Here is a 24773-nt window from a genome sequence, read left to right as displayed (position 1 = left end):
TCATCTATCAGCGGTCACTCTAGCATCTGTGTCTCTATGAGTCATCTGTCTGTCTGTGAGCAAACATCCCCTCTGCAGATCTTTCAGCACATCATCCGGCGGGAGGTGACAGATGAAGACACACGACACCTGTCCCGCAAGTTCAAGGACTGGGCCTACGGGCCTGTGTATTCTTCACTCTACGACCTCTCCTCCCTGGACACGTGTGGGGAGGAGGTGTCCGTGCTGGAGATCCTGGTGTACAACAGCAAGATTGAGGTGCGCATGGGGTGGGGAGGGAGGGCTGGCTGCGGCTGAGGCAGGCCGGGACCACAGGGCTGACCCAGAGCAGGGGACCAGTGTCAGCTCAGCATTCAGGACAGTGTCTGGCAGCTGCGGAACCGAGCGGGGAGGGTAGGCTTCAGGATGGGTTGGGGAGCCCAGCTCTGTCACATATATGCTGTATGACCCAGGGTGAGAGACCAAATCCTCTCTGAGTCAGCTTTCTCATTTGTAGTGTGGGGAGGATAATGCATAGCCCAAGGGGTTTCGGGGACCAGATGAGTCCGTTTAAGAAAACCCTGGTGCAGAAACAGTTCTGTTGGCTGCCATCATACATGGCCGGAAGTAAAAGCTCTGAAAGCCCTGTTCGCATAGCAGTCTTGAGTAAATGCTGGTTTTCGGCAGGAAGTGCTCTCCCCACGCGGAGGCGCCACGTGTAAATGTTCAGTTGCTTGGCAGGCCATTCCTCTGTTGTCTGTCCCTCAGTTCTGAGGACGTGCTGTGGTAGCACCTCTGTGGGCACATTGTCACAGAGATGCCAGCCGTTAGACGGACAACAGCACGCTGAACACGGGAGGGTAGGTGAGGGTGGCCTGTGGCTCACGGCTCTGGCATGGAGGCTGTCACTCTCCTCAGCCCTGAGATGAGAATCCAACTTCATATAGATGCAGGTTTAAAGCATAGCGTCATCTCCGGTGCAAGCCAGTCCACGGTGGGGGCCACCAGGAGAATGGTATAGAGCACTCAGTTACCGATGTCTGCCAGGGCTGAAGACCTGGACAATTGTGGCACATCAGTCCTCTATTGTTGAGCTAATGTCCTAAAGCCGTTCCCTGAGCGGGCTTTCTGAATGTGGAACCAAGAATTTGTGCTTGTAGCTGGATCAGAACTTGGGGGGCATGAGAAGTGAGTGTGTGTGTGTGTGTGTGTGTGTGTGTGTGTTGGCTTGTTTGTTTGTTTGTTTGTTTATTGTGGCGCTGTGAAGCCATGCCAGTGCCTTGTGCTTGCTAGGTGAGCATTCTGCTGCTGCACCTCATGCCCACCCCCTTGGGTTTCGGCTTATTTTTGTTTTTGAGACAAGATCTCACTATGCACTATCAAAGTGCATAGACCTGGCTGGTCTGGAACTGGCTATTTAGACCAGGCTGGCCTCAAACTCATAGAGATCCCGTCTGCCTCTGCCTCCTGAGTGCTGGGGTTAAAGGAAGGCGCCACCATGCCAGGGGCCTCCCCCACCCTTTGTTTAAAAATGGCAACTTTCATTTTGTTTAATGTGGAGGTGTTTTGCCTGCCTGTCTGTCTGTGCGCCACATTCACGCCTGGTGCCTGCAGAGGCCAGAAGAGGGTGTCCGATCCCCTCTGGACCTGCAGTTACAGATGGTTGGGAGCCACCGTGGGTGCTGGGAACTGAACCCAGGTTCTCTGCAGTAGCAGCAAGGGCTCTAGACTGCTGAACCGTCTCTCTAGCCCATTTTAAAATGATTTTACTTATTTTTATGTTTATCAGTGTTTGCCTGTTTTGTGTGTGTGTGTATACCACATAGCACAGTACCTGTGGAGGCCAGAAGAGGGCGTTGGCTCCCCTGGATCTGGCGTTAAAGTTAGTTGGGAGCCACCTGCAGATACTGGAAACTGAGTCCAGCTTCCCTGCTGGGGCAGCCAGTGTCCCCAGCGGTGGAGCCTGCTCTTCAGTCCTGCAGCCTTGGTTTTTTTGAGAGAAATTTTTGCTACGCAGTTAGTAAACATGTGATCCTTTTGCCTCAGTTTCCCAAGGGTGGGTAACACCAACCCCGGCTATAGTAGATGTTCTTATTACTGTTGCGTGTATGTAAACACACGTGTGCCACAGTGTACGTGTGAAAGGGAAAGGGCAATTTTGTGAGGTCTGTTCCCACCTTCTGCCTTTATGTGGGTTTCGGGGATTGAACTCAGGTCCCCAAGGTTTCCACAGTAAACACATTTACCAGCTGAGCTATCTTGGTGGCTTAGGATAGATGTTCTTTAAAGAATTTTCTGGGGTGGGGTGGGGGGCTCAGTGGTTAAGAGCACTGGCTGCTCTTCCAAAGGTCCTGAGTTCAATTCCCAGCAACCATACGGTGGCTCACAACCATCTATAATGAGATCTGGTGATCTCTTCTGGCGTGCAGGTGTACATGCAGATAAAGCACTTGTACACATAAAATAAATACATATTTTTTTTAAAAAAAAAAAAAAAAGATCTAAAAAAGAGATTTTCTGATTCTGTGGTGCTAGGGAATAGGAAGGGAGGGGGAGTAGAGGCGGAATTGCACAGAGTCTTGAACACTGAGACCACCAAGCTCCCCGAGGATCCCAGAGTGTATTTGGAGAGTGGCTCAGGGGAGGAGATGTAGATGGAAGGGAGCCATGTTACATGAGCCTGCCTGGATCCCTAACATGGGGAGGGCAGCCATGACACCCTGCCTCTCCCAGAACCGCCACGAGATGCTGGCTGTGGAGCCCATCAATGAACTGCTGAGGGACAAGTGGCGCAAGTTTGGAGCTGTGTCCTTCTACATCAACGTGGTCTCCTACCTGTGTGCCATGGTCATCTTCACCCTCACAGCCTACTACCAGCCACTGGAGGGCACGGTGAGTGCCGACTCGGGAGCCAGGCAGGGGCACAAGGGGACCGGAGACGGCTTGGGGGTGGGGAGGAAGATGCCTCAGCACCCAGGTGGCTCTGAGCCTGGAGAATCGGACCCCCTGTTTGGGGCAGTGGGAGCCAGTGCTGGGGGCAGATGAGGACCTGCTGCATCCGCCTCTCCATCCCCACAGCCGCCCTACCCTTACCGCACCACGGTGGACTACCTGAGGCTGGCCGGTGAGATCATCACGCTGTTCACGGGAGTCCTGTTCTTCTTTACCAGTGTGAGTGCTTGGCCCCGATGCGTCTGCTTGCCCAGCTCTTCCTCCCCACCCCTGCTCCCCCTCTTCCCCTCCTTCCTCTCCCCTCCCTTCCTCCTCCTCTCCCTCACTCTCCCTCCTACTCCTCCTACTCGAACCTAGATTCTGTTTTCTGCTTTTCAGCAACTGAGCCCATGGTTCCTTTCCTCTCCTTCACCGTGCCTTCCTCTCCTTGCCCTTCCTCCCCCAGTTCCTCCTGGCTCCACTCCTGTCACTGGCCGTCTCTTCTCTTCCAGATCAAAGACTTGTTCATGAAGAAATGCCCCGGAGTGAATTCTCTCTTCGTCGATGGCTCCTTCCAGTTGCTTTAGTGAGTACAGGTTCCAGGGCAGAAGCTTCTGGGTGAGGATGGTCATTCAGATGGTGGGGAGAGGTGACACCATCAGGAGTGAATTCATCCAGCCGGGCAGCCACAGTTAAACAGCTGAGCCAGGCCAAGGCTTGGTTGCTAAGGAATTAACACCTTTCCCATGAAGAGGAATAATTTTGACCTCTTATCCTGGTGATCGAGCGCTAGGGTCTCCTTGTGATTAAGAATTGTAATTCTGACTCTGTTTAGTAAAGAGAAGTGCAGCGATTGATTAATGATGTCTGCCTAGGTCACAGAATGTGGGAATCACTGTATGTGTGCTACGTCTTTTCCATTCCCTTTAGAACTAGAAAACAACAAAATTTAGCAACAAAATCTCCACAGAACTCTGAACTAATCAATCAATCAATTAATCTTTTATACCATTTTCTTTTCTTTTAATTATTACCTATTCATGTATATTTATGTTCAGGAGTCAGAGAGGGTATCAGAACCCCTGGAGTTACAGGCAGTTGGGAGCTGCCTGATGTAGGCACTGTGAATCAAACTCAGGTCCTCTGCAAGAGCAGTCTGTGCTCTTACCCCTGGGCCATCTCTCCAGCCCTCTGAATCTTAACAGTTTCCACAGACATGGCTTTGGGGTCTTGTAGGGCCTAGGCAATGTCTAGAGCTGGAGGATGGTGGCACACCCTTTTAATCCCAGCTCTCGAGAGGCAGAGGCAGGTGGATCTCTGTGAGTTGGGGGCCAGCCTGGTCTATGGAGCAAGTTCCAAGACAGCCGGAGGTACATGGTAGAGAGAGACCCTGTGGAAAGAAAACAGTGGAGCTTTCTGGTTAACTGAATGTTGAGATGTCAGTCATTGCACTGTTCTCTCCTGGGGACTTGAAGACACTGTGACTTCTTGATGCCCTGAAGGGCCCCAGGACGCATCTCCTCCATCACAATCTCACTGTCCCCTCTCCCCCTCGGCCCTCTTGCCCCCTCTGCTGCCCTGTAGCTTCATCTACTCTGTGCTGGTGGTCGTCTCTGCGGCGCTCTACCTGGCGGGGATCGAGGCTTACCTGGCCGTGATGGTCTTTGCTCTGGTCCTGGGATGGATGAACGCCCTTTACTTCACTCGAGGGCTGAAGCTGACGGGGACCTACAGCATCATGATCCAGAAGGTTTGGGCAGGGGACCCCCTGGACCCGCCGTGTGCCTGTTCTGTGGCCTGTATAGCTGAGGATGTGGGCACTGCTCCAGCATTGGGGAGAAGATAGGAAGGACAGGAGAGTGGGGAGCTGAGAAACCTGTGTGTGCCCTTCCTTCACAATTGCACCCTCTCCACCCCCACCCGTGTTAGATCCTCTTCAAAGACCTCTTCCGCTTCCTGCTGGTCTACCTGCTCTTCATGATCGGCTATGCCTCGGGTGAGTGTGGGTCTGGGGTGCTGCTGCCTATCAGGGAAGCCACCTATGGACAGCCAAGCGGTACCCCTCCCTCCCAGCAAGCCTGCCAAGGCAAAAGTCTCCGTCCTCCCCCTTCACAGATGAGCAGTCTCAGGTCAGAGAAGTCACAGGAAGCCACATGTGTTCAGAAGCTAGTAAAGGTGGCTCTGTGGGTAAAGGCGCTTGCTGCCGCGCCTGGTCACCTGAGTCTGATCCCTGGGATCCGCAGAGTGGAAGGAGTGGGGGTCACCTGACCCCCACAAGTGTGCCAGGGTGTGTGGGTGTGAATGTGATGGAAACATTGTTTTAAGCCAGTAAATGTAGAAATGGCGTGTCACTACTTCTGTGAAACTTGGGGTCATAGGTCGGGGTCCGAGCTAACACAGCACACATGCTTCTGTACTCATTTTTATGCCCAAAGCAGACCTTGCTAATGGGTTGTAGAATGATTTTTCTGTTGTACGTAGATCAGGTCTCAAAATGCTCCACATACAGTGTCTGAGCATCCACTGCACAGCCAGATTGTGTTGGCATGTGAGTTGAAAAGTGCGTACAAGCCTGACGAGGTGGCGCACGCCTGTAATCCCAGCACTCTGGGAGGCAGAGGCAGGAGGATCACTGTGAGTTTGAGGCCAGCTTGGTCTACAGAGCTAGTTCCAGGACAGCCAGGGCTACACAGAGAAACCCTGTCTTGAAAACAACAATAACAACAAAGTGCTTACCACACTCTCTGGTGGAAGGCAATGTGCCTTCCTGTGCTCTTGCTGACCGCAGGGCCTCAACCTCCCTGTCCCAGCTGGCTTAGGGGTATCTGGTTGCGGCTAAACTCAAATCTGGGTTTAGCAGGAAAAGATGACACCATGAACAGCTTGGGATATATACAGGCGTGGGGTCCTTTACAGTAGGACCTCTGTGACTGGCAGGGCGGGTGGGGGTGAGGCGGGGGGTCAGCCTTGTGCTTCCTCTCTGGGTGGTGGGGAGGGGAGGGAGGAGCTTAGGGTGGAGTCTGCCCCTAGGAGTGCTTTCAATATTCTGCAAGTGGCAGGCTGGATAGGGCTTCTGGGGACAGCTGGGGTCAGGCACCCTTGTCCTGGCAGCTAGCACTCCACCTGGTAGATGCCAGCACACCCACCCACCTGTCAGTTATAATCACGGATCCTGTCTCCAGAGGTTGCCACATGTGCCCTGAAAGAAAATGATGGCGGGTGAGTAGCTCTAGACTCCATTCTGAAATCCCCTAACTCCTCAGAGAGTTTGGGGAGACAGCAGAGGGACTCTGAGCCTCCGTGTGCCTACTGGCTGGGCTTCCTGCTGGCTGACTGTAGAGACCAGCACACACACCCTCATCCCCATCCAGCGGATACCGCCTCTTAGCTCCGCCCCCCGCCCCTCCCACAGCCCTGGTCACCCTCCTGAATCCATGTGCCAACATGAAGGTCTGTGACGAGGACCAGAACAACTGCACGGTGCCCACGTACCCCTCGTGCCGCGACAGCGAGACCTTCAGCGCCTTCCTTCTGGACCTCTTCAAGCTTACCATCGGCATGGGGGACCTGGAGATGCTGAGCAGCGCCAAGTACCCCGTGGTCTTCATCCTTCTGCTCGTCACCTACATCATCCTGACCTTCGTGCTCCTGCTGAACATGCTCATTGCCCTCATGGGGGAGACCGTGGGCCAGGTGTCCAAGGAGAGCAAACACATCTGGAAGCTGCAGGTGAGGCTGGCCCGAGGGACCCCACCTTCCATGCACCCCTCAGGCAGGCGAGGCCGCTGCCTGTTGCCTTAGAATTGCTTCCTTTTTGGGGAGGGAGGGGTAGTTTCGTGACAGGGTGTCTGTGTGTATAGCCCTGCCTGTCCTGGACCTTTGTTGCTTGGTAGTCCAGGCTGGCCTCAGACTCACAGAGATCCGCCCGCCTCTGTCTCCTGAGTGCTGGGATTAAAGGCCTGCCCCACCACACCTGTAGAATTGCTTTTTTCTTCTCTCTCTCTCTCAGTCTCCTTCCATTTTCACTCACTGTAATACAAATCCCTGAAGCAGGGTCATTTATAAAGAATAAGGGTTCTCTTGGCTTGTGGTTTTGGAGCCTGGGATGTTAGGATATGGTGTCGTATCTGCTTTGTCCTGCCGTGGCAGAGGCTTGCGCTGTGCGGCAGAGCTGGCCTCGTAGCCTCAGACTCTCTTCTGCTACTGCCTTGTGGGAACTCCATCACGGGCCTCATGTAACCTGAGCTGTTGATTACACCAAATGCCCCACACTTCAAACCCCGTGAACGTAGGAACTTCGGAGGGTTACGTTCAAACCATGGCCGAGAGCGAGGGCATTTTAGCAGGTTCTGTGCTGAGCCTCTGCCCCTCCTTGATTCAAAAGTGAGACTAGGGGCCGCAAAGGTAGCTCACTGGGTAAAGGGCTTGCCGTGCTCGTGAAAGGAACTGAATTCAGATCCCCCAACCCATTTGGTAGAGCTGGGTGTGGGAGCTCATGTCTGTAATCTGTATAAGCTCGAGAACCCTAGCTTGCTCGGCAGGATGGGAGGCTGGGAGAATCCCTGGAGGTGAGGCGGCTGGCCTGTGTGCAGATGGCAGTCAGGAGGCCCCGTCTCAAATTAGGCGGAAGACGGTGCAGCACTAGGTTGACCTTTCCCTCCTGGCCTTGGCCTTCCTGTGCCGGCATCTGCAGCATCCTCATGGACCAAGGTTTAAACCTGCAAAGTGTGTCTGCGGTGCCCCATTGTGGTGGTCTCAGCGTTCTCCTGGGAGGGGCCTTATATCTGCTCAGTGAAGTTCCTGCTCCACCGTTCAGGGATGGAGGAAGGAGCCTGTGGCTGGAGAGCTGCTCCCTGAGGGGGCTTCTTTGAGATTCTGGGGGAGCAGAGATTCCAGGGCCAGGCGTTTCCACAAGCCCGGAAATTCACAGTGAATGACAAACCCAAGGTCACCCCATCTCTCTGCTCTGCTCATTGCTTCCCCACATGGCTTCTTCTCTGGACTGTAGTCTCTCTGGACCACCCTCTTTTCAAAAATTCTAACCCGAGAGTGGAGTGAGCCTCCCCCACGCTGGGTGAGAGGTGCTGCACCTCCCTGGGAGGCTGTTTCCCGTAGTGCCCAGGCCTGCCCCTCCCCCAGTCCCCAGAGAGTGACCACCGCTGTACTTGTGACATGGATGAGTGGTGGCCATTCTGCCCCTGGCTCTGTTTGGCTTTGTTCTCCCATGTTTGGTCCCCTGGGAAAATGGGTTTCTGGAGATTGTTCTAGGCAGGAGCCCCTGAGGCTGATTCTCTGGCCACCTAGCTCAGCACTCGTAAGAGCTGTTGTTTAAGAATCATGGCAGTGCACGAATACAGCCCAGCACTTGGAAGGTGACCGCAGGAGGATTGGGCAGTCAAGGCCAGCCTTAGCTACACAGGGAGTTTGAGGCTAGCTTGGGCTACATGAGACCTTGTCTTAAAGGGGGAAAAAAAAGAGTTTATTTGGATGGTGGTTGCCGGGAGCCCGGCGCCTGGGGAAACTTCCCACCTATATCCCCTCCCGCAGTGGGCCACCACCATCCTGGACATTGAGCGCTCCTTCCCCGTGTTCCTGAGGAAGGCCTTCCGTTCCGGAGAGATGGTGACGGTGGGTAAGAGCTCGGATGGCACTCCAGACCGCAGGTGGTGCTTCAGGTGAGGCCCAGAGGGACGGGCTCCAGGGAGGACAGGCTCCTACCCATGGCAAGCTGAGGCTCTGGCAGGCCCTCCTAGGGTCCAGTCGTCCCGGCTGATCTTGGGCAAGTCTCTCAGCCTCATCTCCTTCAACTGGGCACAATGAGCTGGGCACAATGATGGCACCACCTCGTTGGGCACCTAGAACTTTCAAGCTGCCCTCCTGCACATGTTGGGATGCCTAGAGGCTCTGTGGCCTCTCACTGGGGCTGACAGAGATGGGGAGGGTCTCGTCTCAGGGCCTCACCCTCTGTCTATTGCCCATGGGTGAGGTGTGGTGTTGGCGGAAGTGGGGAAACTGAGGGAGGGATCATCGCCTGGGGACTTGGGACTCCGTAATTCATCTGCAGAGTGACCTACACTCTAGGTGGCTCCCCCCCACCTGCCACCGCCTTTTTGCTAGAAGGAAAACTATTCCTGTGAAAGGGCTCACTAACCAGACAAGTGTGGTGTGCCTCTGGGAGTCAGGGCCTGTCGTCTCCTTCATGTGTGGGATGGGGTAGTAATATCAGCCCCTCCAGTCAAGAACTGATGGACTGTTCCCAGTTTGGGAACCTTCAGAAGAGAAGCCCCGCAAGCCTCGGGCTCCTCATCAGTAAAATGTTAGCAGCAAATGCATCTATCTCCTTTGCTGTCTCCAGTATGGAGCAGTTGCTCAACAAATAGAGGTTTGTATGGAAAATAACAAAAAATAACAGAAGAAAAACCACAAATTTGTCCCAAGAGACCTTCACCAGGCGTTACCAATGTCCTAATAAAAAGAGGAAGGAGTATATGCATCAAGGAATGAATAGATAGACTGTAGTATATCCATACAATGGAATATTATTTGGTCATTAAAAAGAATCAAGTCCTAATCCCTGCCGTGGTGTGAATGATCCTTAAGTCATGCTAAATTTAAGAAGCTAGTCGTAAAAGGCCAAACAGCTTATGGATCCATTTATAGGAAATGGCCGGGACAAGTAAGCCCATAGCAATGGTAGGTGACAGGAACAGAGAAGGGGGTATAGGGGGCTACTGTGTGTGAACGCTGAGGAGTCTGGGAAACAGTGATGACAGCTAACTGAGGATGCAGTTATCGGGGTTGTGGACTGGAAAGTGATTGGAGGGGAGGTTTGATCGTGTGAGGAGGGCATGTTAGGAAATGCTGGATCAGAGAAGGGACCTGGGCATGGGGCCGGAAGCAGTGTTGAAGGCTCCCCCCAAACTCTGCTTCCCTCTGCCAGGGTGGACGAGGTGAACTGGTCTCACTGGAACCAGAACTTGGGCATCATTAACGAGGACCCAGGCAAGAGTGAGATCTACCAGTACTATGGTTTCTCACACACCGTGGGGCGCCTCCGCAGGGGTGAGTGTGGCACCGGAAACAGCAGCCTCCCCACCCCCCTCCCCGGGCTGTCCCTCAGAGAACAGGAAGGTAGGAGGGGCTGCCAGTGAGCCTTCCTGCTGTGTTGGGTGGTCCCACTGCAGTTCTGCCCCAGCCTTCCCTGATCTCTGATACCAGATGGAGTTGCAGGGTGTGGGAAGAAATCCTGGGCAGCCCCACAGGGAAGGAGTCCTTTTTTTTTTTTTTTTATTTAATTTAATTATTAAACCTTAAAGGCAAGAGATAGGGAGGTAAAGGCCATGGTCCCCAGGGCATTGTGACCCGGTCTTCAAGCTTTTTTCCTCCCTTTACTGCTGTGTGCTCCTGGGCAGGCATCTCGACCTGTCTGAATCCATTTTTTGCCTCTGTAAAATGCTCGTGATAATGCCCTCCTACTTCCTCGCTCAGTAAATCACTCCGGAGCACCTGGTACGCAGTGGTAGCTGATGAACAGGTTGTTCAAATCCACCCTTCCCCCTCTGTATTCACCGTCCAGATCGCTGGTCCTCCGTGGTGCCCCGCGTGGTGGAGCTGAACAAGAACTCAAGCCCAGACGAGGTGGTGGTGCCCCTGGATAACCTAGGAAACCCCAACTGTGATGGCCACCAGCAGGGCTATGCCCCCAAGTGGAGGACAGAGGATGCCCCCCTGTAGGGGCTGTCAGGGTAGGGGCACTCAGCCCAGCCTTGTTGCCCTCACCCACCGTCCACCTGCACGTCAGCATCCGTCCCGTGTCTTCCCACACCCACCTGTGACCCCAGAGGTGAGGGCTTATGGAGACTCCGGGGAGGCCCCGGGACCCTCTGGCCCCCACCAACGCTTCTGCCCTCAGCTCTGCCCCTTTCCACACGGGGGACGGGGCTCCTGGCCACCTGTCTCACTCCCATGGAGTCACCTAAGCCGGCTCAGGGCCCCTCCACTCGCAGGGCTCAGGCCCCTGTCCCTCTTGTGCGTTATTTATTGCTCTCCTCAGGAAAATGGCATGGCAGGGCCCCACCCGCAGCTGGAACCTGGCCAGGGTTGAAGCGCACTCGAGACATTGCAGCCCAGGCCAGGGTGGGTCTTTCTGTACGGTGTAGAGATGGGGGGGGCATTGGTGCTCAATAAATGGTTGTTTATTCATGGTGGAGATGGTGGGGGTGGGGTTAAAAGTGGGGGACACTGGCGGGCACAGTGACACCAAGGGAGGTGGCACCAGAGGCAGGGGAAAGGCTGGTGGTGGATGTGGTCATGGTGAAGGTGGCAGCTGGGATCCCGGTGTGTGGGGGGTGGCATCCTGGTGGAGGTGAAGGGGCTTGGGGGGGTCTGAGGTGGTGTTTGAGAGGCGGGTGTGACCGGGCTTTTGGCTCCTTGGTTGGTTTTTTTTTTTTTTTACCTACTACCCTACATCACCCTTATCTTTTCCAACCCCCCAACGCTAGGTAGGAGAAAAAGGTTGGATGGGGAAGGGACGTGTGGATATCACCAGACCGCTTCCTACTGATTAGGGGCACCGAGTTCCTTGGCACAGCTTCGATCTCGGTCAGCAGGGTATCTCCAAGCAGCGAACAGCAACAAACATCAGCCAGCAGCTGCGTGAGGGGCAGCCGCCGCCAGAGCTCCTCTAGGGCTCTGGCGTGATAGACACTTGCAGAAACTATCTGCCGCTGGCCAAGTCACGCCCTTGTGCTGTAGCACGAGGCAAGTCGTAGTCGGCTGCTGGGTACAGTCTTAAGCAACCCCGTACCCCGAAGCTGGGATTAAAGCAAAAACATAAAGAGATGAAAATGTCTCGCTCCAGGTAGGATGGAGCAGTGCTGTGGGAGGCAGAGATGAGGGAGGAGTGAGGTGCAGGGCAGGGAGAAGGGTGCTGGTGGAGGCTGGTGAGGGAACAGCATGGGGGGGTGTTGCCAGGACACTCTGCTCTCCTAGCCCAAGAAGAGGTCCCCCCCACACCTGTAGCCTGTCTGCAAAGGAGTCTGTAGCTGGCTGATGTCCCGTCTGACCTTCCTGGCTCAGACACGTGCCTTCCATCCTCCCTGAAGCATCCGCAGGGAGCATTGGGGTCTGAGGCAGCTCCAGTGGGCAGAGCACAGGACCCCGATACAGACTGGCTTTTCCCCTCTGTCATCTTGTGCTGGGGGGTGGCACGGGTCACTGCCTTGCTGAGCCTCTGTGTCCTTGTTGGTCAGGAGAAGAATGGTGATGGGAAGAACTGATGGTGAGTGTCCTGCTCTGTGGGGAGGAAGCCAGGCCTTCACCATCCTTCTGAGGAGCCAGCTCTCCCTCTGCCTGTGGGCCCCTGTAGCTCTCCAATAACCCAGCGTCCCCAGTGGCCCTGCTGCCACCTTCCACGTCAGTGCCCAGAGAGGATGGGTCACAGCGTTCTCAGGAGTCCCAGAAACTGTTGCAGTCACTTTGGGCATCATGCCAGGCCTGAGCCCATCTTGTAACCAGGAGACAGGGTGACCTGGCTGAACCTCCCCAGAACCACAGGGCAGCAGCTGGAAGGGCCAGATGGCAGGCCAGGTGTCTTTCCCTTAGGCTGGGCATTGGGCAGACAGCTGGGTCGGGTGAGGATCTGAGTGATAGTGGGGGAGAGGGACAGGACAGGACAATAGCCTACTGGTCATCCTCCCTTGACTCTGGCTGAGGTGGAGACACCTGTGTGCTTCAGCCCAGGTTCTGGGCTCTTTCCTTGTGTGGTCGTAAGACAAGATGGCACCTGGCTATTCCCTGAAGGTGGGTGCTGGGGACACAGGGAGATCCATGTCAGTCTTGGGTGCCTCTGATTTGAGAGAGTGAAGAGTAAAAGAACATATGGAAGAAGGTTCCAGAAGGCTCGCCCCTCAGAGCAGGGAGCTGGCCTCTAGCCTTCCTCAGGAATTTTCAGAGTCCTTGAGGCATAAGCCTCAGTTTCCCTGGCTTAGGGATAAGTAGATAAAGTGTGTATCCCTATATAGTGGAATATAATTTGGCCACTAGAAGGAATGAAGATGTAGTGACCTTGGGCTTCCCCAAATGCTCAGGACTGTGGTTGTGTGGTTCGGATAGCCAGTCAACAGAAACCTTAGTATTTATCACCCCAGAAGTCAGGAAATCCCACGTCAGCGCACTGATGTGGTTCATTCCAGGACTCTGATTCTGTAAGAGCCCACCTCTACCACTCATCTAGGTTTTCTGTTTCAACCACTCGAGGCCCTCTGCGATGTGCAGACTTTCCCACTGGCTTCCGGCAGGGACACTATGCTCAGATCCAGACACCTCCAAGGGAGAGGAGGAGCTGCCTAATCCTGTGTCTCCTACCTGTGCCATGGACCCCCTTAGCCTAGCCTATGCTCTCAGACTATGATTGTCACGCGTCTTATGCATCAGCCGATCAGCAAACAGGAAGCAGTAATTGGCCTAAGGTAGCGGAGGGCAACTTGGAGGAAGTGTGTAAGAAGGGCGGATGGGGGAGTCCAGGCAAGCCGCATGCGGTCCTTTCCCCAGATGACCTTCAGCAATGTCACCAAGAAAGGCTGGGGTTTGTTTGGGGGACATTAAAAGATCATTTTGTTTAGCCAGGCATGGCGACACAAGCCTCAGAGGCAGCGGGAAATGGAGCTCTGTGAGTTCAAGGCCAGCCTGGTCTGCACTGTAAGACTATCGATCAAAAAAGAATTCAAGTTTACATAGTGAGTTCAAGGCGACCCTGGGCTACGAGAGGCCACGTCTAAAGAAGGGGGCGGGGAGCAATGACTTGGATTATTCAGTTTCATACCCCACCCACAAACTACCCACTCCTCTCCCAGCTGAAGCACCCCAGTTCCTCCAGCCCCTCCCTCCAGCAGCAGAGGATCTTCTCCATGAACTGGGTCCTGGGGTCAGTGCCTGTCAGACCTAAGGCTAAGGCCATAACACCACAACTGGTCCCACAGCTTAGGACATTTTGCTTTGAGCACAGTCTGCAACTCAGGATGGTTCAGTCAGGCAGTGGTGCACGCCTTTAATCCCAGCACTAGGGAGGCAGAGGCAGGCAGATATCTGAGTTCAAGGCCTGCCTGGTCTATACAGTGAGTTCTAGGACAGCCAGGGCTATGCAGAGAAGTCCTAACTTGGAAAAAAAAATTCGGATTTCACAATGGCGTGAAAGTGATCCACCTGATTTGGGGCCATTCTGTGAGTTTTGACTTTCCCCTTTCCCCCAGGCTGGCGATCCGTGGGACAGTATCTTTTGGGAAATGATAGGGCCAAAGCTCCTAGCCTCTGCAGTGCTGCCTCAGCAAGCTGGCGTACTTTGAGAATTAGGCGTTTCACTTGGAATGCCCAGCCAACGAAGACCTAAGATGGCACAGTTGGGCAGTGACGTCACAATGACGTATTGTGAAATCACAATTCATAAATCATAATTCCTGATGGCTCGGGAGACCTGCTGCTTCCAGCCTGAGGCCCCACACTGGCTCCTCTAGTGTTGTTTGAGATGCTGGGTTGGAATCCAGGGCCTCAGGCAGGCTGGGCAAGTACTCCGCCGCCGAGCCCCACCCCGACCCCACCTTCTGGGCTTTGAACAAAGTGCAGCATGTTTTGCCCCGGGGCAGACCTATGAGGACACCCCACCCCTTAACAGTTGCCAGCGTCACAACTGTCTCTGGTGTTTCTCATGATGGGTTACCCCACTTAAATAGAGCAGTTAGCCTTAAAAGATTGGCACCGTCACTCTTTTTAAAAAATTTTTCTTGATGTTTTGCCTGCATGTTATGGCTGTTAACAAGAGCACGCAGTGCCTGCAGGGGCCAGAAGAGGGCCCAGATCTCTTGGAATGGAGTTACAGACTGATAGTGTGAGCCGACCTGAAGCACAAGCAGGCTAGGACCTAGGATGACTGAGCCATCTCTTCAGCCCTTCTCTTTAAATTTGTTACCTTTATTTTGTGTTGATGGAGAGCGCACGTGTCGTGGCCTCAGAAGACAAAGTGCAGGAAGAGGTTCCGTCCCTCTGCTATGTGGATACTGGGAATTGAACTCAGATCATCAGCCTAGGTGGCAAATACCTTTGAACGCCGAGCCATTTCGCTCGGCCAAGCTGGCCCAAGCTGGTAGCTCTAATACTCCTGACAAGTAGTGGACATACTTTTTCAGTTGTCTGTGGTAAGACGACTTGAGTATGAGTTGGTGACTGCTCTGTGGCTAACTCAGCCTCCACACCGGAAGGGTTACAGTCCTCATCTGTATGGGCTCATACGTTGGCCCATAAGGCTGAAAATGACCATGTACCGGTAGCTTCAGGCGTGGCTCAATCCATGGGGGCTCAGACTCTCTTGACTTAGCCCCAGATACCCTTGCCTGGGTTGGCCTTCCCAGGAGCCTGGCAACTTGATCCCCCCCCCCCCCCCCCCCCCCGGGCTGCCTCTAACTGGGCCAGCTCAGGCTATGTGCCCACCCCTGAGCCAGTCTCTGAGAGCGGAGAAGCAGAGAGCTCTCTCATTGGTCAAACCTGAGTTTTTTAGCTAGAGTTACTTTTCCCTGAAGGCGGGGCTGGGAAGGGAGACCAGTTACCTCCCCCACCCCAGGAAGGTGGCACATGTGCTAGGCTGCACCACAGCCCTTTATTTGTATGTTTTATTTCTGCCCCGTGTCCCAGGCTGGCCTCGATCTCTCAATCCTGTCTCCACTCCCCAAGTGCGGGTATGACAGGTGTGTGTGCCCCACTTCTTGTCCAAGCCCTTTGCAGTTAAACTTTGCTTCGTCCTGCTGTGAGCTGAGTACAATCTCCAATACCTGGGATTGACCACGTGATGTGTGTTGACCGATGGGATGTGAGCAAACTTTCACAGCCAGAATAACAGGTAGTTGTGAGTCGCTGTATGGATGCAGGACTCAAACCCAGATCCTCTGAAAGGGCTGCTAGTGCTCTTAACCTCTGAGCCATCTCTCTAGCCACTTGGGGCACCCTTGGCCCACAGCAGCATGACCTCAGGCAGACTTCTCACCTTGCAAGGATGTTGTCTCCAGCAAGACACAACTGGTCCCTGGTGAATGATGAGCTCCAAGGACAGGACTGACAGGGTATGGGCGTGTGCCAGGTGTCTGACCTACTGTGGTCTGGGCTAGCCTGTTCCCGGCTACACTGCCACCAAGCAGAAAGGGGCTAGGGCACGACTTCCCATGGGGGATTTTCAGAGCCACCCAGCACTGGCTACAGGCTCGGGTTTGATTCTGAATTTGCTCCTGTGGATGGACCACTGGTCACCAGCCTGAGGTGGCAGGTAGGACATGGGACAGCATCCAGCTTCAAGAGCCTTGTAGTGATTTGGGTGTGGAATGACCTATATGCCACCCCACCCCCGCCAGGCTCCCTGGGTGCCCTTCTGTGTAGCCCTGAGGGGGGAGCCAGCAGGAGTGAAAAGTTTCACAGCAAACCCACAGCTGAGACGCCATCCGTTTTCCATTTTTTTTTCTCTTTCTCTTCGTTTTTAAAACAATATAGTGCAGACTGCACTTCTCACAGTAGAATATAATGGTCAATTTTAGTATAAAAAAAAAACATTCTCAGAGATTTGTAAATGCACTTAGTGCTCAGACAGGCCTTGGTACAGTACCACGGCTGGAGCGCCTGGGGCCTAGGCCAGGGGACTGCAGGCCTTGAGGACTTCCTGGGCTTACCGACCCCCCACAGCGGTGCAGGCCAGGCCCGGGGGGGCGGGGGGGGGGGGAGTGCAGAAAAGGGGCTGGACTGGGTATTCCAGTTACAGCCAGCGGATCACCCTCTCCCTGGTCCCCAGGAGACCCCACACAGGAAGAAGGCAAGATCGTCCTTGTGAGTGGAACCTGAGTTTACAGGCTCCTTGTCAGCCCCCTGTGACATCTTTGTGCGAACAGGAAAATGGTGTCCCCTTCCTTGAAATGCAGACCATCGCAATAACTATACAAGTCTAGATGCAAGTGGCGTCTCGGCAAGGTGCCCTGTGCAATGCACCAATTGTTCCCGGCAGCCCTGTAAGATGTGTTGGGGGGAACGGAGAAAAGGTCGGTCCAGGGTGGACAGGGTAGGGCTGGGGCACGATTCCTAGCAGGAAGGGTGGGTCGGGGAGGGTCACGAGGAACAGGGGCTGGTAGTCCTGAGGCCTCTCTCTGAGTATGGAGTCAGGGTGGTCTTCACCTGGATTAGTTGGTGGGGGCGGGGCACTTGGACCCAGGGACTTGCTACAGATCCCCTTTGGCTCCTTGTCTGAGAGACCAGGGGATTGTGGGTAGAGACCCAGTGCTGACTAGAGCACCCCTCTGCTGGAGACCCAGAAGGAACTTCCTGTTTGTAGAAGGTCCTCCCTCCCTGCCTAGATGAAGGATGGGCCTTGTGGGCAGCCCTGGCCCCTCCCTACTTCCTGGGGCAACAAGTGTGTGTGGGAGAAGCCCTGGTGTGAGGTCAGCCTGCCTGCCCATAGCAGTGAGGAGGTAACCAGCCTGGCCTCCCTGTGGACACATGGCCACGGGGCAGGTGGGGTGCCCCGCTGGCTTCCTGCCCTGTGCCGTGGCCTGCCGACCCCCAGCACCCTGTCCATCTGTCCATGTGCCCGCAGGGCAGACCTTATCTGTAGACAGGTAGGCGGATGTGGGCATGCTGGTGGTCCAGCAGCCGGGGCACGGCCACCGTCTCGTAGCCCTTGCCCAGCATCTGTTCCTTGATGCAGGGCGGCCGGATGTCGTTGATGAGATACTCCAGCGACTGTAGGCTGCTGCTCAGCACCGCCGTGTTGCACACGCTCTTGCTGGTCAGGCCTGAGAGAGTGTCTGCAGGAGGCCCGGTTAGCTCCCGGGCGGCCCCGGGCCCCAGCTCTGTCACTACTGCGGCAGCCGCTGCTGGATTGTAGCAGTCGCTGGTTGGTGTCACCAGAACACTGTTCCAGGGGGCAGCGAAGTACTGGCCCACGGTGAAGCTGGCGGGCAGCCCCACGCCGCAGTTGTGGGGGGACCCGTTGGCTCGCTCAAACGCCCGCCCGCCACAAGTCTCAGGGGACTTGCTGGCTACAGTGCTGCTACCGTAGGCTCGAAGTGGCTGGGGCGGGGGCGGGGGTGGCTTCTGCGGCCACAGCAGGTAATCCAGGCCGCCTTCCGCATACCCTGCAGGTTTGGCGGCCCCAGCCAGTGTCAGGGCTGGTGTGGCTCCCTGGCTCAGTTCTGTGCCTTTCCGGCAGTCTGGCAGACCGGCAGTGGCCGAGTAAGCCATGCTCGGAAAGCTAGGCACCGGGCCATGCTTGGCTGGACTGGGGTGGGGCACAGCCACGCCCTGGCAGGCGCTTGGTGCAGCGCCAGGGACCTGGCACTGCTGGTTGAGTTGGTAGAGGATGCTGTGGATAGAGGGTAGGTTGGAGGGTGGCAGGGGCAGGCCCCGACCCGGCAGAGGGATCACAGAGGTGGCAGTGGCTGCTGCAGGCAGGCTGGGCGGTGGGGCAGGTGCCTCGGGTGGCTTCGGGTAGACCAAGGGCCCCAGGGTGCTGGGCACCGGGTAGGGTGCGATGCCCACTTGCACGGTGGCAGGTGACAGCTTAGTCCGCTTGCCCTCCACACTCTTGAGCACGCTTTTGGTGGGCCCGGCGGGTGTGGCCGCACTGGAGGAGACCGCGGCCTTGACGATGGCCAGCAGGCCCTGGTAGCCGGTGCTGTGCTGAGGGTAGGGGCTGTAGCGCTGGCCGCTGGTGTCGTAGCCGTTGACCGTGCGCCCCAGGTGCTTGTGCTGCGGCACTCGGATGTTGGTGGGGAAGATCTTGATGGACAGTGGGCTGTTGGCCACCTTCTCAGCATAGGCGTCCAGCTCGGCTGGGCTCGGGTAGCGGGCGGAATGCATAGAGCTGGCCACTGACTCACCTGCAGGGGTAGAGGCACACGTGAGAGACGGGCTGGCAGCTGCAACCCCTCATTCCCCACCGGCCTGTTTCTCCCAAACTTCCGCTTTTGGACCAAAACATAAGGTTCACAGAGGAAACTGCACACGTTGACAAGGCCCAGGCCAGCCCTCGGCCACAGACAAGCTTGTCACTTTTCTTTCCCTCCGTCTCTGAGACAGGGACCCACGTGTGTTCCAAGTTGGCCTAACACTTGATGACTTTGAAGTTCTGATTCTACTGCCTTCCTCCATCTGCCCCCTCCCTGCCAATGCTAGGATCACAGGTGTGTGCCATTATGCATTGCTTGGGATCGAACCGGAGCTTAGAGGTGAGAGACAAGTGCCTTCCACCTGAGCACCTAAGCCCCACCCCCACTTCCAGCAGCATCGACTGGCTGAGCTGGCATTCCGGGCTTCATGGGATGAAGCTGACACTGGGTGCTCGCTGCAGCTGGCCTGTTAATACTCCATGCGACATTTTAGGTTGTGGGACTTACTATAGCTGGCCACAACTGGCTCTGCCACGGTGGCACCCCAAGCTATTCTAGAGCACAGCACAGCCCATAGCTTCCTCTGAGGCAGGGGAACATTGGACAGGGGTTGGGGTGGCACACAGGAAGTCCTGTGCCGGGGCCCGCAGGGTTTGGGTGGAACCGTGGCTATGCAGGCAAGCTGTCTGCTTACATAAGCTCCAGTTTTTCCACTTGCAGAATGGGGACAACAATGGTGCCGGGTCAGCAGGGTGACCTCGGCTGTGCTGAGGGGCCCAGCAGGGTGAGGAATGGATTCCACAACTCCTGGGGAACATAGGCAAAGGGCTTCACCACACCTAGCCTCCCTTTTCTCGTCCGTAAAGTAGGGCAACTTTCCTAAGGCTGCCCGCAAGGGTACCTGGGAGGGGTTAGCAGGTCCATGTATAGAAGGCAGTACTGGGGGAGGTCAGTTGTTGTTTAAGTCTGGCCCAGAGCAGGGCCTCCCCAGAGAGGGACACTCGTGAGGTCCATTCTGTTGGAGGCCTCCCGTCTGGTCCTCCAGAGCCCTGACCTGGCCAGCCTCGGTCCAGTGTATGGCTGTCTATGTTAGGGAGGTCGCCAGGAGAGCTCAGGCCAGCAGAACCAGGGCCTGTGCACATCGGGGCGGCCTCTCACTGCACTGGGCGCTCCAAACAGCCACAGATACATGCTTGTCAGGACCTGGGGTATGTACATTGGTGGCTTCCAGCAGGCAGGGCAGCAAAGTGCACAGAGCCAGGCTTGGGGGTCTTCTCTCCAGCCCCACAGGTCAGCAGGTGCTTTGCTCAGGGTCCTGGGCAGAGACAGATGGAGGTGCGGAGGGGGGGGGTGCATCAGGGCAGAAGGCGCAGGGACCACATGGACCGGGGTAGCATCCCTTCACCTCTTTGGGTCTAACGTGGGCCCAGCAGGTAAGAGCACCCACACTCTGCTCTGGCCACCCCTTGTTCTTAAGTGGCCTTAAAATAAACTTGGTGTGGAGAATGGAAATGTCACTTTGGCCAACGGGGGAATCTTTCTCTGCGATTGGATTTAAACTACATTATACAAGCAATTTCATGGGCACTTAGCACCACTCTGAGAGTCCCGCAAAAAAGGGACCAGCTCTTCATTTGCCAGCCATAAATCAGCGGTTGCTATAATGAGCACAAAAATGTCACTTTTATGCAATTTTACAGATGAACAAAACTGGTGAAATTAGCTGTGGAAACCTACCAGACTCAGCAAAAGCAGCTGCCGGGAGGGGAAAAAAATGATATCCGTGTGTATTTTCGTTCCCCTTAAACTCTCTTTCCAAGCAAGTCTCTGCCATTGTGGTGTGAAAACTCATTTGTCCTCTGCAGCATGCTTTCATTCGGAGTTTATCTTGAGTATCCAATGAGCCACCAACTGTGAAAATGATTAAATCTACAAAATCTATCTAATGGATGGAATAAATTAGGTGTTCAAAACCTTAAGAACAAGGAGGAAGTGCCTGTTCTCTGGTCTCGTTACCAGAAGAGGGCGCACCTCGCCCCTGTCTGGTCAGTCACCATCCCGGGGGTGGCGGCTCCCGAGGGAGAGGGCAGCCAGATGCAGAGCCTTTCCGCTGGCCATGACTGGGTGCCAGGCTCTGCACCCACCATTTTCTGAGTGGCTTGCGTATGGAGGGCCAGACAACTGCGGGGGAGGTGGGGATGGAGGTCGGGATGGGCGTGACACGGGGCAGCCAGCCTGGAGACCTGCCTCCCTGACCACCTAGCGCCTGAGCCCCTCCCTGGTTGAACTGTGTAATCAGTAAGACCCTCTGGAAGGAATGTGGCTCTCCCACAACACCCCGTCACACAGAGACCCGGAGGGCCGCCTGCAGAGATGTGTGGAAGCCGTGGACAATGGCCACGGGAGTCTTGTTGGAGTAGCTCAGCTGCAGCTGAGCCTGCTGTGGGAGCCTGAGGAGACACCCAGGCAAGCTGCCCTTGGGTCTCTGAGTCCCATCGGCCACACAGTCACCTGCCACCTGGTAAGATGACACACGGCTCTCCATTTTATAGGTGAAGAGGTCAGAGGTTACAGCCAGCCAAGGTCAGAGCTAGGCCACCCCACCAAGGGTCTGGGGGGCCACCAAAGTTAGGAGGCCATCATCCAGCTGCTGAGAGGCTGCTTGGGCAGTTAGTTTCATTGTTTCCTGGCTGATGCTTGGTGAGCTTCTTTCAGGGCAAGGTGATGGGAAGGCTACTGGGGTCGCCCTTCACAGATATGCTTTAATCAAGGGCCTCACCTACACCTTTGAGATGGGAGCCCTACCTTAAGCTTTGGTCCCTAAAAGACCAAAGGCTATCCTATAGTGCTTCAAACACAGCCTGTTCTGCAGTGGAGCTGGCTTGAAACATTGGGCTCCTGGGCCCATGTTGGCAAACTCCAAGACTTTCCTGTGGAGAAAACCTAGTCACAGTCTGCTTGGGAAACACGGGGCCAGAAGGTATAGGGAGAAGTCCTCGTGGAAAGCCTGGGGAGCTGTGACAGCAGCTCCTCAGCCAGGTGAGGATAAGGCGGAGCCCAGCGTCCAGTTCCCCCTGTATCCCAGCTAGTTTGGGGAATTTCATGGTGGCATCTGTCATCACCAAAGGGACCACAGTAGACTGACTGCAGCTGGCCTCCAGACTCAGGGGCCACCTCTAGTGGCTTTGTGTTCTGCTGGCGCTCCACTCTCCATAGGACACGGTGGACACTTAGCCCATCCATTCAGGGCCCCTGTCCACCTCCTCTGTCTGTCGTATACCCACTGTTTCCTGGACCCTACTATGCAGGCAGAGAGCTAAGGGACCAGTACCCTGCATGGGGGTGGTGGGCAGCAACAGGCCCCGGAAACAGGATGGCGGCAGGCTGACGGGTGAGGGGGACACTTCTGTGTTCTTGGGCGAGCCTCTCGTAAATAGCAGCATCAGATTCCCCTCATCTGACATGAACTGGATTAGGGGCTTGACTGTACGGAGGTGTCTAGTGTGGGATGGGAAGGGGAGTAGCGCCAGTGACTTTCATGAAGTGACCATCCATCCATCCATCCATCCATCCATCCATCCATCATCTATCTATCTTTAAACACAGGGTCTCTCTATGGTGGCTCTCCTAGAACTATGCAGACCTCACAAAAGTCCTCAGAGGTCTGCCTGCCTCTGCCTCCCAATTGCTGGGACCAAAGGCATTTGCTACCATTCACGGTGACTTTATGAAGAGCCTTATGACCTCCACTTGGACCCAGCTGTGTGTAGAGGCCACAGATAGGTACCTCCTGTTCAGACCTAAGGGCCTCTCCCTCCACCCCAGAAACGCCACATGACAGACTCCATACTGTCCTGTCCGGGACACAGTGCCTGCTTGGCACTGAGTCCTGGGAATCAACAGTGAGGTTCAGTGGACTGACTGGTGGGGCAGAGGGGCTCCTGGCTTGGACCCAGCGGTCAGTGAGGAAGTAACCTCTGAGCAAGGCAGAGGAGGAGAGGGAGCCATACGGGATCGGAGCAGAAGGGCCGAGCTGGGTGTTGGGGAAACAAACTTCCCGGCCCCAGGCCACTGTGGTGGTCCAGGTGTGTGGCCCAAGTGGCAGGCTCCCCAGGGAGAGACCCCTTCTATTATGACTGGGATATGAAATACCCCCAGAAGGGTCCATGTGGGAGGCTTAATCCCTAACTGGTAGCACAGAGCTGAGGGGGGTCTCCAGGGCACTAACAGGTTAATCCACAGATGTGTTCACCTTGAGTAGGCCTGTCTGGCAAAAGGAGATGTGTGACAGGCCTTTAAGTCCCAGGCCTACCCTGTGGACCTCAGTGCAGCGATGCCCTTCTCCAAGCCTGCAGGAAACCAGCTTCCCATTGTGTGAGCCCTGGAGGGTCTCAGGAGCAGGGGCAAAGGACTGGCCTTCCTTGGCGTCCTTGGCCTAGAGCTCTTGTGTGGCATCCCCACTCGGCTCCTCTGTAAAAGCCTCTGCTAAAGTGTGTTCAAGGAGACACTGGAGGGACTGGTCACCTGACCCAGGCCGCCCTCTGCAGCCTCCCTTCCAGTCACAGGCCCTGAATGCACATCGACGGTCACATGTTTCCTCTGAGACCGCTTTGGAGACAGCCTGGTTTCTCAGAAAAGGTTAAACATGCAGGGACCGCATTGAGTAAGGGTGACCTGGCTGCCTCCCCCAGCTCATCTCTCCCCCAATCCATCTCCATCCACGAAGCCCCCATTAAAGGCTTGTCTGGAGATTTAAAAGGCTGGCAGGAAGTGCCGGGCGAGCTGTCGCTGCCATTAAGTTAATGTTATGGGCCTTTTACAGGTGCGTTAAATAGACGCGGTTATTAACGAGTATATTAAGCCAATTAAAACCAGCCCTCTGAGTGGGGTTTAATGTTGCCTCAGGGAGACTAGAGAGGGCTTCACTGCGCTGCTGCCTGCTGGCAGCACACAGGGAAGAGAGGGTGGGCTTCCCTATGTGGGGACCACTGTGGCGAGAAGCTAAGCGGCTGGAGTTGGGTCGTGGGCGTCACCTTGACCGCGTAGACTTCGGACAGCCTCTTGCCAGCGTGGGGCTGAAAGGGTGCCCCCAGGTTCTGGGAGACTTAAGCATGCAATGAGATCCTTATTCCAGCGTACAGTGGGGAGCCACCAGCCTACTCTAGACTGGGACCCAGGCCCAGATCAGAGGAGGTGGTTTGGGGAGAGGCTGTGTTTTGTGAGGTGTGTAATGGGCTCCACGCTCTGGAAGGGCAGGCACCTGCTCTGGAGCGTGGCGCTGGGGACAGCAGCTTAGAACCGGGTCCTCCCCAGGTGGCCCAGCCCCCTACATATGCCCCTGGGACAAGAGTTTCAGGGGAACCTCAGACTTCTGGGTACGGAATGGGGCTGTCCTCTTCCCGTGGGACTGGAAGAGTGGCTGCAGGGGTCAGTGAAATCACTTCCTTTCTCCCTTCCAGTTACTGTCTCCCGCCAAAGGATCAGGAAGTCCCTGGGTCATTCTATGTGGAGATGAGGAGGGAAGGGGTTTCGAGGTCTTCTCTGGGACAGAAAGGGTCCTTGGGCACCACCCTTTTATCTGCATTCCCCTTCACTGTGACACTACGCCCTTGGAGGTGGCAGCCTCCTGAATGCTCAATTAACGTGACACTAATTAGCTGGTGGTACCAGCAGAATGCCTAATGAGGTCGCTCAGGAGGGGGCGGGAGACTATTGGGCAGGGAGAGCAGCTGTTCTCCGGTCTTTACAGGGAAGGACTCAGGCAGTCACAGGGATCAGTCGCTGCTTGGCACCTTGCTGGCTGTCCTGGGCGCCCCAATCTGCTGCACCTGCTGACCCCTGGTGGTCAACCAGAGGATCAGACCACGGATAATTCCAGGCACGCTCTGTTAATGGCTGGGTCCTCTAGGGGGACACAGCTCTCTGCCTATCTCTTCGGGCAGGGTGGAAGGG

At 55.5% G+C, this 24773-nt stretch overlaps 2 protein-coding genes across 7 annotated transcripts in view; one reads left to right on the top strand and one right to left on the bottom strand.

Moving 5' to 3' along the window:
* The window catches only part of Trpv4 (transient receptor potential cation channel subfamily V member 4), a 22631-nt gene extending 11515 nt beyond the window's left edge, over positions 1-11116 (top strand). For 3 of the 5 annotated variants that reach the window (XM_055606128.1, XM_055606130.1, XM_055606127.1), the window contains 10 exons: positions 79-258; positions 2713-2871; positions 3058-3150; positions 3423-3496; positions 4495-4660; positions 4840-4906; positions 6323-6639; positions 8458-8585; positions 9851-9972; positions 10487-11116. In XM_055606128.1, coding sequence (XP_055462103.1) covers positions 79-258; positions 2713-2871; positions 3058-3150; positions 3423-3496; positions 4495-4660; positions 4840-4906; positions 6323-6639; positions 8458-8585; positions 9851-9972; positions 10487-10644 — 1464 coding nt within the window. In that variant the 3' untranslated portion in view covers positions 10645-11116. The remainder of the gene's footprint in view (positions 1-78; positions 259-2712; positions 2872-3057; positions 3151-3422; positions 3497-4494; positions 4661-4839; positions 4907-6322; positions 6640-8457; positions 8586-9850; positions 9973-10486) is intronic. The other 2 variants (XM_055606132.1, XM_055606131.1) reach the window with 1 other exon arrangement.
* A 4249-nt stretch (positions 11117-15365) lies between these two features.
* Fam222a (family with sequence similarity 222 member A) overlaps positions 15366-24773 on the bottom strand; it is a 44898-nt gene continuing 35490 nt past the window's right edge. Inside the window, exons 3-4 of one of the 2 annotated variants that reach the window (XM_055606389.1) lie at positions 20559-20732; positions 15366-18812 (exon numbers count right to left, since the gene is read on the bottom strand). In XM_055606389.1, the coding sequence (XP_055462364.1) occupies positions 17536-18812; positions 20559-20732 (1451 nt within the window). In that variant the 3' untranslated portion in view covers positions 15366-17535. The remainder of the gene's footprint in view (positions 18813-20558; positions 20733-24773) is intronic. The other variant, XM_055606390.1, reaches the window with a different exon arrangement.

The sequence above is a fragment of the Psammomys obesus genome, unplaced genomic scaffold (assembly GCF_907164565.1).
Source record: "Psammomys obesus unplaced genomic scaffold, mPsaObe1.curated_primary_1811, whole genome shotgun sequence".
Lineage (NCBI taxonomy): Eukaryota > Metazoa > Chordata > Mammalia > Rodentia > Muridae > Psammomys > Psammomys obesus.
This window is presented reverse-complemented; position numbering and strand designations above follow the sequence as displayed.